A 21,472-nucleotide genomic window follows, 5' to 3' on the forward strand; every position below is an offset into this window, starting at 1 on the left:
TGAGCACTAGACGCCAGATTGCTGACCTGATGTTCTTGAAGAAGATTTTGTTGTCGTCTTGTGATTCCCCGATACTTTTAGAGAGGATCAGTCTTCGTTGTCCTCGACCGTCTTCAAGATCTGTGCAGCTTTTCGAGAGGGATTTCCTCGCTACGAACTATGCGTACAACAGTACAATACCGAGAATTCACAGGTTGGGAAATGGTCTTCCTGCGCATATTGATTTGTTCAGCATGTCCGACACATCATTCAAGAGGGAGGTCACTAAATATCTCTCTGGCCACACGTGAAACTCTGACACTGAACGTTATATTTTGCTTGCTGTTTTTTGTTTTTTTTTTTGTTGTTTTGTTGTTTTTTTTTTTAACACTTGTTTATATTTAATGGCATCACACCCTGCATGTAATGTCGCGTATTTTATATTTCGCTAAATAGAAATGGTTTCTTGTGAATGTTATATATTGCTTGCTGTTTTCTTAACACTTTTGTTCATATATTATTATAATGGCATCAAAATTTGCATGTATTGTAGCATGTTTTATATTTTGCAAAATGGAAATGGTTTCTTGAGATTTTTTTTTATATATCAATGAACATAGGCTACGCTAATCTTTAATTTTTCTTTCGTATTGTATTTGCTCATATGTATGTCTCAGCAGTATATAAGTAACTCTATAATTTATACGCTACTTTAATTAATTTTTTTACGTATCCACCTTCATGTTGCACTTGTTTATGAACTACACATATTGCTGTTGTAATTTTTCTTTTTATTCACGATGTTGATGTTATTTGGCACTTGTTTTGCTTATTTTTGCTTTTGTTTGCTTTAGCATGTATGCATGTAAACTATTTATGTAAGTTGTTTTTATCAAGCCTCTTGTATTTTCATAATACCTATATCAAATGTGAAATGGTGTATACCGTATGTAAATAAATAAATAAATAAAAACTTTGATGGAGGGGGCTCAAACCTGAACGTTCAACACCAACTTTCAACAGCTAAGTAACTAAATTTTAAATAAAATTTGGTGTTTAACTTCGAGTGTTGTGCAGTTGGATTAAACAAGTCGACAATTACTTGAAGGCGGAAATTGTAATGACTCTATAATTGCTTCTTAACGAATTCCGATTTCAACATGTGACATAGCATACTGACTAAGAGCGTGACGACACGAGAGAACGAGTGGGGGATGATCTGGAAGGAGACGTGTGTAAGGTCTGTCATTGATATGACAGGTGACCTTGACATCTCCGTGTTATCACCGCTCAGTCGAGCAGGAACCTCCAGCACAGGCAGCCATGTCTACCGTTCCAGCTCTCATTGTCACCGTTCTGGTACGTATCCGTATTATTGTATAGTACGATCACTAGCGGGTACTAAGAAATACTGAACAGTTCTCTTAATGACAGTGTTATTATTTACAGAACCAATCCAAAAGTACCATATAATTGATTGAGCTTTAGTTTCAGTAACTGAAATTTAACTTAGTTTGTAATGTAATACATAGATAATTAAATATTGATAACTTTTAATTTCTATACTGAATTTACCTTTCTTGTAACTTTTGTTAACACGAAATAAATAAGTACAGTATGACTATCCGAATGAAGAAAAAATAAGACACAAACTATTTGCTTGCTTGGATTGCCTAATATTTGTCTAACATATTATTGAAGTTTTCAAACACGTCTTATACAATAGTATAGTATTTAATTTCTAAAATATAGCTTTTTATCCGTACTCAATGGAGAAGAGTTAAGAATTTTTTGAAACGATTCATATTATTGCTCAAGAATAAAACAACCACACAAAATATTTAATAGTATACACACATTAAGGTTTAAATATTTAAGATATTCTATGTTTTTATCAAAAGTATTCAAAAATGTAATTCAAAAGATTGTGCGAAGTTAAGAGTGAATTCTGAAATTTATAAAACTATTTTAAATGCTGGTAGCGTAGCGTCCCAGACACAGAAGAATGAATTGTTATGGTTTGAACAATAAAAAAATGAACAACCAACGAGGCCGTTATAATACACAGTACATTTAGTTCATATCTTAATGGCTTCATTTCAGAACAATTAAGATGTTAGTAGACTAACATTTTAGGTCAGGTAGGAGTTGTCACTTAACACAATTGTATTATTATTCACTAATTAAAACCAACAAGAAATTTTCTACTCATTTCGGATTGTAATATAAGACTGCTTGAAATAAAACTTTACCTTGCTAGGATTCCTAAAAACATTGTGCTTTAAACACTCCGAATTTTGTACAATAAAAAAACATTAAAAGTGAAATAATGTGCATAACAAAATGGTAAAAACATAGTTTTTTTAAGTATTTATGTTAAATTTATGTTGCTTAAATTTTCTACCGGCTATAAATAATGAATATAAATAGTTTTAAATGTGGTTTAACTTGATTTATAGCCAACTTCAGACGCCATTTGTCACAGTATTGTTTTAATAGTTTTTTCCATTGCTTTGCCTTAAAGGTTCTTAATTCCAAACATTTTAAATTTTAAATCATTAAAACACACTTCAATTAAACGCTTTCGAATTAATTTATATAACTAGTTAGTTAAGCGAACACTGCTAAACTCCAATACCAATATTATGTCACAATTGTAATATTTATCAACATTTTTGGCACAGATTTAGACTTGTTTATCATTAAGAGAATTAATTTATACTCAGAATTATTTTTATAAACTAGTTAGTCCTCATAATTAGAGTGATATACTGTCTCGTAGTATTAGTACGCAGTAGATAACAAGTAACAGCATAACATTCAGACTCAGGAAATCCGGATTTATAACGGATCTGGGACTATAAACTTCTCCAAACATCCAATCTAGGCAGGTCTCATACTTTCTTGTAAATCCTTGTTGTGTGTGCCTTAGGAAGGGTGTTATCATTAACATTACAGACAGCTACGGCAATTGAACCAGAAACTAAAATTTTAATATAAGTTAATTACATTTTTCAAGCATGAAATAACAGACTACGATTTTGCAGCGTTGGATGCCATTACAGAATAATGCCGAATCACACTAAAATCACATCAGAATAACAATTGAGAGCGTGTGTCCAAATTTAGGAACACTGGTAAAAATAAGCAATTAAGAATATGTAAAGTAATAATATTGAAAGGAATAAAATTATAGGAAGGGTGCTACCGCCCACAATTAACGTTCACTGATAACCTAATCACATGCAGCCCCTGCTTCACTGGCGGTGTTATTGTTCTTGATATGATCGGTTTTTTGTTAGAATATTTATTTTTATTTTAAACCTATTATCTTTTAAGACAATTTCCCTGAGATTCTAAAAAGAGGGAACCATTTTATTACTTTACGAGAAATTATAGGTATGTAAAGTAGGATATTTGGGAAATTTTGTAACCAGGCCTAAATAAAAATCTCTGACGATAAGTAAGTGATTTGTATAGTATTTACACGAGCTATAACGTTATGGAGTGACACGTATATTAAAAATGTATGACCGTAAGAAATAATATGTTATTAATAAATTTAAAATTATCATTTTTCAGGTTATCTTTTATGTATGTACTGTGACATATTTAAATATCCTTTCCTTTTTGGCATGCTTATAAGTTGCATCTTAATTCTGTTCCAATGCCACTCATCGCAGAATGATCGAAATATTTGTTTTTGGGTTTACTTTTTTTCAGAAAATATCTTAGTTGGTTCTTACACAAACGTTTTGTTAAAATATAAATACTGTAACCGAAATACTACTTACAGTTTATGATTTTGTTTCCGTTTCTACCTTTCATAAATCTTCACACATGATACATAAAATCTTAATATATCACGTTTTATATTAAGTTTTATTGAAACATTTGCTGAAATCACAAGGAAAACTCAGTTAATTCTGATTTTGTAAGGCATTTAATTAATGTTTTAATAAACATGAAACATAATAAAAAAGCCTAACGATATAAAACAGAATTAAAAAATAAATTTGAATTGCTCAAAAACTTCAGAAAGTTAAATTTGGGAAGATGTTTTTTGTGTTACATTTCTCTCCAATACTCTACCTTACACAACTGAAAGAACAGATCACGTTAAGTAATGGTTTCAACTTCAACCGAATAACATTCGTTTAATAGATCTTTGAATCAAAGCTTTGAATATGTGTCATTGTAATATATTAATTATATTCAGCACATTTAGTTCTCATGTTTATTTCCAAGAATTAAAACAACAATGAACAACTTACAATTGAATAATTATTGAGACTCCATTTCTACTAATAAACTATGACATCAAACAATCGTTACATTGCGTCTTTTCAACAAATTTTCCTCCCTAATTTCTCGGAATTTGTAATTAATGTAGATTAAAAACTAATCTTTACGTGACAATTCTCAATACTAGATGCCATCATTCCTCTGTTCTGATATCTTAAACTATCCTAGTTTTTAATACTTATGTATGAGAACTCATATTTAAACGTATTTTACAACCAATATTAAGGAGTAATAGGACAGACAGTATATTTAAATCAGTAAATATAATTTTTTAGAACACTATCAAATATTGGGTGACTAAATAACATTCCTTTAATTTCGCCAGCTTTATAAAATATATTTTAAATAAGGAAATAGGAACTTTAATTAAACGATTTGCAGTTACTTAAAAGTTCTCCGTAGTTCGTGAGGCTGATCAACACTATACTAAAGGCCCTTAAAGGGTCAATATTTAATTTCAACACAAAAATTTAGAAACAAGTTAAAATCATTGGGAAACTAAAAATATTCCTGATATAAGCCAAATTGTGTGTATAATTCTTTTATCATCATACTAGTTTATTAAGAATAAAATTAGAAGTTGTTAGATTAGAAATTGAAATGTTAAAGGACTAAAGAAAGAATCTAAATAATATATATTTATTTAACGAAATAATATTAATAAGTTACATATTTTATTGTAGTGTAATAAATTTTTGTACTGTAACCTTGAGGTTTTGAACATTTTGTAATCTACTCGTATCACATGATAATGCAATAGAAAAATGACAAAAATAACATCTTCTAGTGCAGTATGTCAGTAATACATATGTTATGTGTTATGAACGATGTCAAATAAAAACATTTTAATATGACAAGTCTTGAGGTTTTGAACATTTTTTGTAATCTACTCGTTTCACATGATAATGCAATATAAAAATGACAAAAATAACATCTTCTAGTGCAGTATGTCAGTAATACATATGTTATGTGTTATGAACGATGTCAAATAAAAACATTTTAATATGACAAGTCTTGAGGTTTTGAACATTTTTTGTAATCTACTCGTTTCACATGATAATGCAATATAAAAATGACAAAAATAACATCTTCTAGTGGAGTATGTCAGTAATACATATCTTATGTGTTATGAACGATGTCAAATAAAAACATTTTAATATGACAAGTCTTGTTGTTCTATTTTAGATGCTAAATAAACCGTATGTATGTAATGAATAGCGAATATGTCTAGAGAGGACAGATGCCGTATGCCTGTAAGTTAAGGGGAGAAGAATAAGTTAAGCATTAATTTATAGTTTCATATATACATAAAAATGTGTCCAAATATATATTTATTTCTGTGCTAAAACACTTTGTTGTGTCTACATAGCCTGCAATGCAATCAAACGATTGATTGCTCAATTTAAATTCCGTTTGTGTAAAAAGATTCCCCGTCAAACAAATATTAATATTTAATTTTCCAAACGTTCTCTCACTTTTCAACTTGGTCACTCCCTGAACTGCATTATATTTGTATCGTTAGCTGCTGTAAGCTAAATGTCGTGTAATTGACTTTGTTTTAAACTTTCTTTTATTTATATTTTATTTCAATGCAAATTTTAAACGTATGTTTTTATAAGTCGTTACTTGTATTTCTGAACTATAATCATTACTTGTTCTCTTCGGCACAGTTTACTTTAGACGTGGACTTAATTACCAGTTGCTTCTAATGTGCATATAGTTAGAGAATATTGGAAATAAGTAGGATTTATGATTGCATTCCGTAGTTTAATAATGAAAGTGTTTCTTTTAACTAGCTTTCAAAACAAGCTAGTTAACTTCTCAAGTAGAGGTGAACTGAAGCTGCTACTGAACGCTCTAGTTACACACAGCACGACTAACAGGATCACAGTAATCACTGCAATCAGTATTTAACGACCAATTGTTCTTGCTTATCGATGCGGAAAACCGTTAAGTTTATAACTGTAGAAATTAAAATTTTATGCTCTTATCGGTTTTTGACGAAAATGTACACCGTTTTCTCACTGAAGAAGTAGAAAACCAGGAATTGAAAAAAAATCTAAAACATACACTTCGGATCGAAATTAAATTAGGATCGCACTTGTATTATAAAATATTTGATATAAAAATAATTGAAATTTTAATCCTTGAGATATAAACATATCGAATTTTACTATAAATGAATTATATGATTTATATTTTCTATTTGTTGGCTTGTATACTGGTATTATGTTAACTAGGGTTCTAAATATTTGGAATTGTTCAAAATGGATAGATACATTCTCGGTACTGAACTGTTCAGAATCATGAACTTTCATTAAGAAGTGGGAACAAGGGGAACAGAAAGGTAAGACACATCGGTGACAAGTGACGTATTTGAGACGAGTCACGTGATCGATGATTGGAGCAAGTGAGAGTGTGGTGTCAACCCGTCACCTGTCAGAAGACGCGTTCTTCCATAAACACAAGCAATTACTTTCCCATTGTTCCCGTGTTAACGCATTCCAGTCACGTTGTTCCTCGCCTTTGTCAGTTCGACAGCGAAACAAAGGCTTGGACTGATTGAATTTGAATTTCCACTGTTTCCGCGTTTACAATTATAATGACAACAGGGTAAACTGAACAAACAGCCCTGTCGGAGTTTTGCTTTTCTTTGATACTGTTGAAGCAGAAAGGAAATAATTGTTTGTTAGGCTGAGCCTACTTATAACAATAACCTTAACATGTTCTACCATTACGACACAATGAGCCTTGACACAAGTAACACACAATAATAGATATATCAATTCTTAGAAAAGAAAACATTCATGGAATCGAGAAAATATACTTTTTATACTTTTATACAGTTATAAATGGATTTAATTTAATATTAATATTTAAAACTAACCATTCGTATCGCCTACGCTAGCAATCACATTTTCTAGTTTCATCTGCCTTTTTAATGAGTTCTTATCAACGTCATAACATTCGAAGGTTGAATAAAGTTGAAGTTTTACTGGTAAACATTTAAACAGCAATCACTAGTACAAGTATTAAAATTTATTTTATGTATTGAAAGATGCAGTATGCAAAAAGTGAAAAGCTGTTTTATTTTACCATCTAAGTTAGGGCTATGTACTTCTAAGACTGGCTTAAGAGGACTTCTGGACAACTACTATTGGTCGGGCAGGCGGGTTGCTTGCAAGGCCAAAACCGTTCAGCGGACCCATCAATGGAGCTACGCTAGACGTTACTTGTCTCAGTATTGATACGATAACTACTGTACCCGCCCCGCCGGCTAAGCAGCGCCATTGACTAAACGAGATTGTGGAATTCTTATTGTTGGGCAAGAATAACCAAGTAGAATATGTAACAATTTTTATTTAATGGAGAAAAATGAAAATGTGAACCCTGAAAGGAATTAAAAAGTGTACTACACTTCTGTTGTGTGGGTAATTCTGTAGAAAAAGGCAGAGAGGTTAGCGAAGGGACTAATATGACAATACATAAAACACATTAAAGTTGTAGCGGGAAGAAATGACAGGTTTTCTAATTGGTCACTACCGTTCTATGCTAGGAACATGACGATGAAAAAGAACAGCCCTTCTCATATTACAACTTCCCGGCAATTTTAAAGTAAGAGGAGTTTTATTCGTCAATACACAGTATAATAGAGGTATAAGTAAACAAAGGCCCCTATCGTCCTAATAAACCTTTTGGTATATTTCTAATATAGAATGAGGAAGTTAGTATGTATCACACAAATTCTTGTTAAAACTAATAATATGATTTTACTCAGCTTTATACTATAACTATATCGTAGATGAAATTGATTTTAACAACGCAAAGTTCTCATGATATGTGAAATTTAACATGTCTTATATTTCGTAAGGGTCATGTAAGAGTATGATGTGTTTTGTGTGTTTCCTAATGAATTATTGTAGACACAGATTGCACAGTTTGAGCGGCACACCTTAAGGCTACAGGATGTTTCAAAATCTGTTTATCAACAGAGATTGTGCACCTAACCTAGATATGTTGCTTTTAGAGAGAAAATTTATGGGTGAATTAAGATAAGTAACTCTGAGATTTCCGGTATACATCGTGTCGAAACATTGCTCACACAATTAAGTTTTTGAAATATTTCAGCGCTATAGAGAACCATTTTTGATAAAAAGGCTGGTAGTATTTAATATACTTGTATAAGGTCTATTGTACCATCGCTGTGTTTTGTTGACCGAAATGATTCAATAACGAGGCTACTGACTATCAGTATTTTTAAACAATATATTTACACATTTCATTAATAAACCTCTTAGTATTTATATTTTGTTTCGAATAAATGTTGAAATGTGTATAGAGGTTTAAACATCTTCCGTCTTTGTTCATATAGCATTGAAACCGCTTAATTTATGTATGTAAAACGTCTATGTTATTTTCTCGACTCTAGAGTTTTTACATTAATGACCATGAAAAATTTGAGAAAATGTTAATTTGATTTCTCCATTGTTGAGTATTTGCAAGCTAACAGGAAGAAATCGCTTTCAATGTTGTTTGTTATCACACACTGCGGGTTGGGCTAACTGTACCGCGCTTACTATTGACTTTACGGAACGCTTGCTGGTCCCAGTAAACATCGAAACACTGATTCCAACGTGAATAAAATCAGTTTATAAATAGATGCCAAAGCACAGTTTTTAAATACAGGGTTGTGCATATGTCAGTTTCCCCATAAATTGGAATATTTTGTTTCGATACGTTGGTAACAATGTTAAGTTGGCAGCAACACGGAGAAAGTTCATTGTCATCTGTTCCATTGGCTAGTGTAAAGTGACGCTCTTTGCATCTTTTATTTGTTTCTGTATGTTTTTTAAAATGTTTACAACCCAACAAGGAGTTTACACCTTCAGTTGTGGTGGAAGCATAATAAAAATACTGCTATAAGAATCCAAGTGTGGTCGTCCACTACCAATTTGTAGCGAAGAAAACCTGCAGACAATTGCTCAAGCTTTTATAGCCAGTCTCGGTAAATAGACTCGTAAGGCATCTGCTAAACTAAAAATACCAAGAAGAGTGCAAAGAATGTTGAAGTAAATCAAATTTAAGCCATACCGTCCATATTTGCTCCAAGCGCTTCACGGTCCTCGTGAATAACCATCCTGATTCCTATAGGAGATTGCAATTCTGTGAGACAATATTATCTACTCAGAGGCTGATCCAAATTTCTTGCGATGAATGTTGTGGTGTGGTGAGGCTTGTTTCATACTAAATGTTAATCGCGCGTAATATAAGGCGCGTTAATCGGCATAACCGCGTGTACTGGTCAGATGTAAATCCTCATAACGTAATCCAAGCAGAACTCAATGTGCCAGGTGTTATGGTATGGGGAGTTATTTCGAATACTACATTGATTGGTCCTTATTTTATTCAAGGAAATGTTAACTCAGAAAGTTACTTACGATTGCTGTAAGAAGAAGTAGTTCCCGAGCTCAGAAACAATCCTGTTTTCAATATTAATTCGCTCTTCTGGCAACAAAATGGTGTCCCAGCACATCTCGGTATCCAAGTTCGAGATTTTTAAAATAATACATTTAATGAATGGATTGGTCGCAGTGGTACAATCGATTAGCCTGCGCGCCCGCCAGACCTGATCCCATGTGATTTTTCAATGTGGGGTATTATAAAGGAGACTGTTTATGCCTCAAAACCACAAAATATTGACGAGCTCAGAAACCTAATTAGAAATGCATTTGAACTTGTTAATGACGATAAACCTTTATTTGCTAATAATTTGTGATTCTGTTGTTAGTCGTTGTGTGAAGTGTATACAAAATCAAGGTGAACTTTTCGAACAACTGTTATAACATTGTATGGTAATATGTAATTAAATCTTATAATGAATTTGTTTTCTTCTCTAAAAGTGTCTTATTCAATAAACCTTAAACACCTTTGGAATACTGACATATGCGCCACCCTGTAGAAAGTAAAATTACTGACGAATATATAAAGATAAATGAAAGACGACGAGATGAACCTGTCTCCTTAGAGTGGTTGGTAGCATACTTGCTCCTAGTACATGAGGCCGAATTGATCAGATGAACCAGATGATCTTGTGAGGGGGAGATGAACCAATACGGGCGAGGGAGGGTTTAAGAGTGAGTTAAGAATTGTAGCGCTGCGAAAACTGATGATCCGACGCCGACGGTCCAGTGAAGATGTGTCGAGAAGACGGCACTTTCACTAGTTTCGGTCACAAAAGGGAGTTATTAAAACTCTAACCAATTAATGAACACTGGAAAAATGTTATGTCCAGTTAAAAAACTACAGATTATTTAATCAAATACAGATTTAAAATAAATTTGACGCTTTAATCGTGATAGCAAGGCCTGAGAAGTTGTACAGTGTAATATAAGAGTTGCAAGTAGATAATCTTTCACGGAATTAACTAGAAAACCATTGGCCAGTTTAAAACTTTTTCCTTATTCTTTATAAATTTAAATTGGGAAGTATGAGATTGGCACAACTTAGGGATTGGGTGCAATACCAATGACATGTATGTATGAACAGTACGAGAACTGCTCGTATACAGTACATGCGGCAATCAACGGTAGCTCCAAGCTATTGTAGTCCTCTGTCGATTGTCTTCAGAGCTTGATCAGCTAGCTAAACACAATATTATCCACCCATAATTGTACATAACCCTAATAATTATATAAAATTAGTATGAAAGTTTAAATTAAGAAATTCTCCAACCACATTTTATGATGATAACATATTTTGGTACTAATTCAAAACTACAAATTTAATATTTTCAGCATCGTTTTTGAAGCTAAGTAAAATCTCCCTATCGCCGTTACATTGATCAACATATCTTGATGTCTTGTAATGTTTTACAGGTAAATATATATTTATCAAGTTTGAAATAGTATCAATTGTTTGTTAAAAATATGGTATTTATTTCACTGTCCTAACTCTTACATTATACTGATCGTAGAGAGTATGATAATCGGTAGAAATTGTCGTCAAGAAATCGCCTGAAAAAGTTTGAGCTGTTGTTCTGCCATCTTTTTCCTTCGATTTTAATAAAAGCCGATGTGTTCTAGTATCTAGTACAGTATATTGAATCTTGCCGAAATTGTGTTTTTTAATCATTAATACAGGCTACATGTGGGTTTCCCGAACTATAAAGAAAATATAGAAGTTAATATTAAATTAAATATTATTTACGCTTCTGAAGACATTTTTGACAACTAACAAATGTACAGTATCAGCATCAAACAATATTTATTGTTACGAATTATAAACACTAACAATATTGATATTCTTTATTGTTTCAAATATTCAATATCAGATAAGTTGCACCAAATACTGAAAAATACATTACTCAAATACAAAAATACATTATTATTAACGAGGAATATTTGACAATAATAACAACATTAACTTAAAAAAATGATTGAAATAAAACTGATAAAAATTAGTACAAACACCAGAAGTTTAAAGAAAATGTACAACTCGAAGCTAATATTTAACACTGTAGCTGTATATACATGTCAGCACACGTGATCAATGCATGGTATTCACCACAACACAATCCTTATTTGTACGTCTATTCTCACGTAAAGTCAAAGATAAGATTGATAAGTTCTATGTACTTCATCTATATTGATGCTTTGTCCCCATCAATCATGTGAAATAGTATATTTTTTTAAATGTACAAATTTACAAGTTATCAAAAAATTTCATATATTTATTCAATTGTAAATCCTCTTAGATTCAAAAATGTTTTTCTTCATTGAAATCCAAAAACTTTAAGAAAGTTTCCAACTATCCTCTATACTGTTTTTAGTTTCTTTACAATTTCAAACAACGGTATATGTGTATAATATAAATTGAAATATTTTATATTATTATCTGTAATACATCCAAGAAATTAATGAAACTGTTTCCCATTCGATACCGTACACTAATTTATAGAATTCCTAGTTATTTTAAATATTTTTTAAACTTATATTAAATGAAAGAAACTAATTGGTTTAATATTATTAAATTATTTACCTAAGTAAAATCATAGTCTAAATAAAGATAAAACAAGGCTCTATTCGACATAAAATCGGAAACTAAGCGACTAGTCCGGGACAGTCAATTTGCATTGTATAACAGCATAACCCAATTTGTCGTCGGAACTGAAAGATTTCAGTCTCTTTATCTTATTGTTTGACATTGATGTATATGCTTATTTATGTGTCTGAAGTTTGGTTATATGGTGTGTATTTAGCTTGGAAAAATATATTTTTGGCATCATTAACCTTTTTACTTATCTTTTATTTCAACCTCCACTAAGACTAGCGTGGCTTGTTATTAATTATTTTCCCAAATGTAACGTTTTTGAAAGTTTAATGAAAAATGGATGTTCTCATACAAATAGAAGAATAATTTTCCAGTTATTCTAACGAAAAGGTGTATCCACTCCGAAGATAAATTAAATATGTACTATTGTATTTTATCCTTGATTAACACATTGCACATTATATGCAACGCATTATGAGATGAATAATTAGGCACTTAAGTGTCGTAATTGAGTGACTCGTAGGCCAAGTAATAGGAGACTTGAGTCCATGAGATCTGACCGTGATATTCTCGTGTTGACAAGGCGATCACGTGAACTACTATCAACATAAACATGACAGAAATATAACACGTCTAGGTCGACTAGAATGACATTACAGACCAGTGATAACAAACACTGAGAGACACAATTGTCAGTCAATGAGATCCCGACCTATGGACTGACTCTCATTATCTCTAATTGTTTAACTTCTCTCAGTACGGACTTTTTATGTTACTTTACAATTTGTGGACCGATTGAAACTTTAATTATAGTCTAGGAGTCAGGAAGCAATTTTACTTTTACAACCATTTAAGTTATGTTTAATGAAATCAATAGTTATTTTTCTAGAGAATGTATTAGCTATGCTAGCTTTGGTAAGCATCGAAGTGTAAGGGTATGAATATGTTACAAATATAGAGTGTTTTTCAGATAATATTTTTTAGTATGACCCACTCAAAACATCGGACATGTTACATAACCGACATCAAACTCAATAAAGACTGAAAGTTTCCATTTTTAGCGAAATAAACGATCTTGATATCATTGGCTCACTCTGAAACCTTTATTTATACTACTGAAAGCATAAAATTGTTAAACGTACTTTGAACTTGGTAAAAAGAGGCTTACAGGTCCACAAGGAAAAGTAGTACATTTGCAAGAACTAATTAACCAAATGTAAGAAAATCTAGACTTGACAATAAGGTTCCATTATAATTATAACATATAAAATAATATGCTGGCTTAAGAAGGGTATTAATATAAAAATGTATAGTATAATTCATCTGAACAAAAGTGAATATCAACAATAATAACAATTGTGTTGTTCTACATTTATTCATAATAAATTAACATAAAATGTTCCCTACAAAATAACAAAATGTCTAGGGGCTCAATTTAGACGCAAATTTCAACGTGTAGGAAAGATATGATTACAGTACTGAAGACGAAAAAAAGGCACGTAAATATTCCTTCCGAAACGATTGGAGAAAAGGCAGATTTCATTTGTGGCTGGCATTCAAATTATTGAGCTAACAATTCATACTAATTAGTAATCGAGATTAATTCATACAACACTAGTAGTTGTCACTATTTAATGTGTTACATAATTAGCTGACCATCAGTGAAGCCTATCCACTCGAGTGACTGAGAAAACTTCCTTTCTGTATCTCGGTTTGTCCATATATCCACACGATATCTCGAGAACGAACAAATTTAAAACGTAATTTTGTGCGAAGTTTCTTCATGTTTATAGGTTATATCGAGTTCGATTATGGTCACTCCATCTATAAACTGTTAGGCAAATTTTACATGAGACTTCATTTCTTCCTAAACTAAAATGAGTTTTTTTTTGTGGATGTCCATCACTGGGATTTGGCTGAGCGTCATTGAAGCATATCACTTTGTAGGTTGGTGCATGCTATATTTTTTTCTACCGGGTGTGCAAACATTTACTTTCTGGCTGAATCTCTGTGTGTGAAGTGTCTTGTAAAATAATAAACGAAATAAACTATAGAAATTGTGTATTTGATCTCAGTAAAACCTGTTAAAACGTGCTGTGGCATATTGTTACCTCGTTTATTTGTAAAACTAACAAGATTCAGACACTTGATAATTTAGAAATTTCACAAGAGTTTTTCATGTATCCTTTTAAGAAATGGTAGTGTTATTCAAATAAATATAAATGGTATAAATAAAGTAAATATAATACGTTGTTAAAGTTGAAATATTGCCGTAGAGAATACCACTCAAACTTTTCTTAGATCTTGGCCAATTAAACTTTGCCAACTTCCTCCTTGTGAGATGAACTTGGAGAGTTTGGTCAAGCTGTCAGATTCTTTTTGGCCTTATTTTATCGGTATACTCTTATTTTAATCGAATGATGTGAAATGGTATACATGAACCTTAATTATACATTAAACGCAATATACCTTGGTTCGTTTACTCGTACAACATTCATGTAAAATGTTAAAATACATGGATATCATGGCCGGAGATGTATACAACTAGTTATGACTCTAGAGTTCTGATTACAAATTATCCTTAAATTTTTGTGTAGTACCTTCATAGCAATTTTTGTTAAAATTCTTTAACCAGAATTGGGTAAATTATGTAGTTATGTAGAAACCCCTCCTTCAATCGATTTACTAAACACAACTGTAAATTGAGACTCACACATCTCTATAAATATGGGCTTCTGGAACACATATTTGACTTGTTGATGTGTGTATTATTCATATACTGCTATTTTTCAACGCTTCTTTTAGAAATTGTTATGTAAACATTATATAATTATGAGTTAATATTTATATTCCAGATTTGCGGTCCAATATTCACCAGCGGTTATCCGGCAGGAAACTCTGATGGTGGAAGTTCAGGTACTAATTCACTAATACATTTGCTTTTATAAATAACACAGATTATTAAGATACTCGTAAGATCTATTTAAATTTTTACTTTATTTTGGTTAAAAAATTACAAATATATATATATATATTTTATTTGTACATGATTAGTAAATAGAAAATAATAATTTTTACGTGTAAGTAAGATAAACAGTGTAACGGATAAAACCCAGTTAAATATTTACCTACATTTCAGTTGATACGGCTCACTAATTGCACGATTTTCAAGGCATCAGTCGTGCCTCCATTAATAGGCCTACAGCCAGTATTTACCGAACTTCTAGGAACTACCCAAGACACAGTAGCACACCGGCGTTGATACTTAATGATACTCACCAAGGTGTATTCCAGTAACTACTTACATGATAACTGATGTATTGGAACGAGCTATGGCTTTAAGATATCATCTTGTAGAATAAAATGAACTGAATCTGCGACTGTAAGTTGATTATCTGGAACTCATTAATATTCATTGAACTACTATCACCCCAGAATAGTATTCAACCAGTATCAATAACCCATCATTGTATAAATCAAACGGAAAGCAAGTCATCATGTTCAGAAATATTTACTCACTTCAGTATTTTCCCATGGAGCTACTAGTCACAGGACAACACGTTTTTGTCATCTGGTAATTGATATTATGACCATTAGGCTATGCTGAAGGAGGTAACCAGAAACAGTACTGCAAATAGGACAACTATATTCTCATCATGGCTACTCAGTAGAGTACGTTTTCAAAGGGTCTGTGATGACAGGTTTTCTCAACTCAGACAGATCCAAACCAATATCATTTACAAGTATATTCTCAGGTATAATCAGTAAGGTATTTTTACAGGGGACTATTCATTTAGGATTAGCTAGATTCGGCTAGGATCGGTACATTTTGTAATCTAGGAACGGATATCAGGTAGCCATCTCGCAGAAAGTATGCCATATTTTCTTCAGGGGTACTCAATAAAGTATTTTTCTAGGGGACTATTTGGCTCTGACCAGCACTTATAATCGTCTAGGAATGGATGTACTATAACCATCCCACAAAAAGAAGTAAATAGGAACTAATTCCAGGTTTACCATAGGTTCGCCAGAGATACCCAATAATGTATTTGTGTAGGGAACTATTCGTCTGGGAGCAGTATATACGAGTATTTATTTGCCAACTGGGAATGAATATCAGGTAGCCATCTCATAAAGAATTTACAATTTCTTCCTCAGGATACTCATTTAAATATTTTTCAGGTGACTTTCTGGTTGAGAGCAGCACATATATATCGTCTGGGACCGAATATATCCATAATGTATCCATCCCGCAAACAAGTACCTAGGAACTATTACCAAGTTTACCATATCTTCTTCAGAGATACTCAATAATGTTTCTTTGCAGGAAACTATTCGTCTGGGAGCAGCACGTATTTGTCTTCTGGCAACGGATATCAGGTATTCATCTCGCAGAAAGAAGTAAATGGAAACTGTAACTCAAAGTTGACCATCTCTGGGCCGGAGATATTTAAGGAGATCGTGTATCCTTGCAAATCCGAGCCCTGGCGAATTATTAACATCAATAACTCTCTTGTGGTGGGCAATGAGTACTTCTCGGACACCCGATCGGAGCTTGTACATCTCAACAAGGATACGTGTCTCCGAGAAGTCTTCAAGGAGACAGGAGGTAAATACACAAGCACCGAGACCCCTATGAAGGAACGGGACTGTGATGCCGTCAGGGAGAAGATCAAGGGACTGGAAGAACTCCAGAAGAAATGGGACGATTGGTATACTAAGCAGCAGCAATCGATTCAGCATCAACTTCAACAGACGCAGCAACAGCTGCAGAACGTCCAGCATCAGATTTTCGGCGGGGGATTATTCGGTGGTTTCCCTTTCGGAAAGAAATAAACTGCCTAACGTTGACTTTGTATTATCTTGATTAGTTAGTATTATATGAAAAATTAATAATTTAAAGATTATCAATTTAACCAAAGTCATAGTCTAACACCCACTAAAGGTTAACTATTAGCCGATAGAATGAGTCCAAAAAAATCTTCATATTGTTTGAAATAAATCCATCTTATAAGGAGGATTTAGTACTAGATTTCTTACAAACTTAATATATATTTTCTGTGATTAAATGTATACTTTATGTTGTAAATTTGTTAATTGTTTTCATATCCTGACCTTGTTACGATACCTTTATGTCGATTTTTAAAATGATACGTATTTTTCCATTGGGATTCTTCATATATGTCTTGAAAATTGACTGTGGTGACATTGGTCCATCTTGGCAAAGAGAAAACACAGAATAGTTAAAGTATAGTGAAGGCTAATAATAATTACGACATAATATTTTAACTTATAAACAAACACATGTAATTTTACTGTATTATGTTCACTGAGATTAATAATGAAATGAGAACTATGGAATATGTATCTCATATTATTTGTATCATACCTGTATATGTTATGCGATCTTGTAATTCAAAAGTTTCTACTAATTCATTCTCTATTCTATCGGCTTCAAACTAATTTTGCAAGGATCCAGTGTCTTAAAATGTGGAAAATAGCACAGAACTACAGTACTGTGCTGTAATGTACAGTTTACTACTTTACTTAAGAAAACTTCATAGAAATAAAATTTAATGCAAAATTTCAAGTTTAAAGGTAAGTTTGTTTTAGATATATTGTGCGGACAGACAGTCAGACGAACAAAAATGATTTTTTCAATGCCTGCAAGTGATAGAATACAAAATTATTTTTGCTTTATTCTAGAATTGTTTCTTTCTACAATAAGATTCTGATAAATGTATGACAGTTTGTCGAGATGTAGTTTTACAGTTAAAGTAAACGTGTATACGACATTGAGGAAAATAGTATGTAAACGGCTACATGAAACATAGGTGTACTATCAATGAATTTTAGCATCTACAGCCATAGAAGACTATAAGTTACAATAGTAGAGGTGCAGAGCAGTACTGTTCAATATCATCTGTGGATCGAGGAATTATACGCAAAATATTATAAATGTACACACGGTTTACAAAAACGAATCTAAACAATGATATTAGGATATTTTACGAAACTGGTGTTCACAATAAGGTTTCTTTGGATTCCTTTGTCCATTTGACCCATTTAAAAATGTATCTTCAAAATTTACATTCAAAATTCCATAAATATAATTATATTATTGACTGAACTACTAATCGATCGTTAGACGCAGTCCCACATAGACAAAACTGTTGATCAAATCATGACTTATTTATCAGCACTGGTCAACTCTAAAGAGCTCCTTCAGAAATGTTGAACTATTCTGACCATTACAATACATATCTAAAGATGCTTTTTCAAATGCCTTATTTTATTTGAGTGCTGTTTCAAAGTTGAAAGAAATATTCAGAACTTCAACATGCCAATAATGTTACGGAGGTAAGCCGTGTACACTACCGAGTGCAGTGCCAGTCCGGAAGCGGTAAAATATGCTGTGTATTTTCTTTCTTCCGTTCGAAAGCGCAACAGTTTACAAAGATAAAATACAAATGTAAAGTTCCCAAGACCGGAAGCTGGAACAATTTCCGGTACAAGCAATGGCAAAGAGGAAATAGCCTGTAAAAAAGAGATCTGCAGCATATGAAAGCATTTTCTACAAAACAATAGAGTAGAAAAATAATGTTGTGTCTAAATTACGAATTATTTTAGGACCAGTTTGCACAAAATAAAATGGCCAAATATAAAGAATATGTATAGTTCCAATATAGTATATTATAGAATTTTCAGCAGTGCAATCTGATTTTGGTTGGGGTTTTATATATATATACATATATATATTCATATAAGGTTGGTGAATGTAGGTCGTAAACTTGATTGGAAACATATATATATATATATGCCTAAAATGAAACTGAAGATACTCAAGGATATACATTATGTGCGGGTGTCTTTGAATACTAGTTGGAGGAAATGAAATTGTTCTATTGATAAAAACAAATAATTTCTTTAAATAACACCTTGTTACCAATATGCCTTTTTAAACTCGATTAATAACAAAATTACATGCAATTACCATCAGTTAAAAATTATTAAAATAGTTTCACACTCTGCAGCTATAACTAGTGTACGTACGCTTCTATATACAGGGTGTATATTATGTCTGGAAACACCCAAATATATCCTTTAATAATTTAAATATAAATTTGAAACCTCTTACAATCGTGATAGAGATTGGGCATCTACTTTTTGGAACAATGTTTTGTTATGTCACACCAACGGGGGACGTCCTGCCGAGGGTATCGTGAATATTCTTAATGGAAGCCTATACCTTGTGATACATAATTTTAAAGGTAATAGCTTACTGAATTGAATGCCACAAACCGCATCTCAAGGGAATTATTCTATCAGAAAATAGAGCATTTTTAGTATTGAAAATTTACTGATGTTCAACAATGTAATTTTAACATGGTTCTTGCCACAAAATGTGTTACACTAATTTTTTAGCATTTTTTTAAATGTTCAATTAAATAAAAAAAATTTCATTTTAAGCTGGTTCTATTAGCACAAATTTGCCAGTTTTTATTACAGTACAATTATGGAAATACTTATGTTATTGATTTCTTATTACAAATAAAAAATAATGTATGCTGTTAGAAAAGTCTTACAACAAACGTTTTACCTGCATTTGGTGTCAAAGCAATTGTTCGAACTGTGTTCCTTCTACGGTTTGACAATGAGCCAATCTTGTGTAAAATGATTCGACAGAGTTGCCTAACATTTCTTCAGTTATCAAAGCAATCTGCTCTATAATCCTGTTTGTTAGGTCTTCCAAATTATGAGGCTTTCTTTTATAAACATTGGATTTTAAATGACCCCATAGGAAATAATCGATTGGTGACAAATCCGGAGATCTTGGAGGCCATTCGATTTCTCCTCTTCGGCCAATCCATTTATGAGGAAACCTTAAATCCAAATACTCTCTTACCTGTCTCCCATAATGGGGTGGAGCACCATCCTGCTGAAACCATACATTATCAAAGTATTCTCCTGATGCAATTTGAATAGCTGGGATTATTTCATTTTGGAGCATATTGTAGTAAAGTTCGGCATTTAAATTTCCATTGATGAAAAAGGGTCCAACAATTTTGTTACCTAAAATTCCACACCATACGTTCAGTTTTTGTGGTTGCTGTGAATGGGACTCAGTAATCCAATGTGGGTTTTCACTAGCCCAGTAACGGCAATTGTGCCTGTTAACATTGCCATTTAGGAAAAAAGTTGCCTCATCAGAAAATAGTATGTTGGTCAGAAAATCTCTATTGTCATCACATTTGCGCATCACAAGTTCACAAAACTCAACTCTTCTGTCGTAATCATCCTCACTTAACTGTTGGACTAAATGAACTTTAAATGGTTTGTATTTATTAATTTTCAAAATCTTACTCACAGACATAGGGTGCATATCATGTTGCTGTGCAGCTTTTCTGAGCGATGTATGTGGGTCTTCAATAAATGTTTGCAAAACATCTAGTGCATGTTCTTCATCTGTTCCAGATTGTATCCTACCCGACTTTGGCCGATTACGTACACTCCCTGTCATTTCAAAACGCTCAATAGTTTTTGATATTGTTGAAACACTTATGGGATTCCTTTCTGGGAAAGTGTCATTAAACAAATTACAAACTTCCCGATAAGATCTTTGACGATCGCCATATCCTCGCATCATCAACAGAGTAATTCGTTCTCTTTCAGACAATTCCATTAAAATGTCAAATAAAAACTGAACTACTGTAATTAGATAACTTGTTGACAGCAATGCTTCAGAGACACTGATTAACTCGACAGGAATGATATGACCTTTGTCCATTTGTAATTCCCAAGCTTAGACCTGTCTAGTGAAAGCTCCATGCTCAACAAACTGAAACCTGTAGACCAGATGATTAATAACACAATAATGTTTCTCATAGGCTAGTGACCTTTGTCTCTTTAAACCTTCCTGCTGACTGGAAAACACCAAGTACAGATTCATAAGTAATCAGAGAAAGTGACTCTTAAGTTTTATTCATTGCAATAAAAACTGGTAAATTTGTACTAATGAAACCAGCTTAAAAATAAATTGTTTATTTTATTTTAATTGAACATTTAAAAAATGCTAAAAAATTAGTGTAACACATTTTGTGGCAAGAACCATGTTAAAATTACATTGTTGAACATCAGT

At 32.3% G+C, this 21,472-nt stretch overlaps 1 protein-coding gene across 1 annotated transcript; it reads left to right on the forward strand.

The window, feature by feature from the left end:
* Nucleotides 1-1,189: 1,189 nt before the first annotated feature.
* Nucleotides 1,190-17,422, forward strand: LOC124367309. Its single transcript, XM_046824038.1, has 3 exons — nucleotides 1,190-1,338; nucleotides 15,189-15,249; nucleotides 16,661-17,422. Exons 1-3 carry the CDS (start codon nucleotides 1,303-1,305, stop codon nucleotides 17,167-17,169), a joined length of 606 nt encoding a protein of 201 aa, XP_046679994.1. The 5' UTR covers nucleotides 1,190-1,302; the 3' UTR covers nucleotides 17,170-17,422.
* The last annotated feature ends 4,050 nt before the right edge of the window (nucleotides 17,423-21,472 follow it).

This window comes from Homalodisca vitripennis, chromosome 1 (assembly GCF_021130785.1).
Source record: "Homalodisca vitripennis isolate AUS2020 chromosome 1, UT_GWSS_2.1, whole genome shotgun sequence".
Taxonomy (NCBI): Eukaryota; Metazoa; Arthropoda; class Insecta; order Hemiptera; family Cicadellidae; genus Homalodisca; species Homalodisca vitripennis.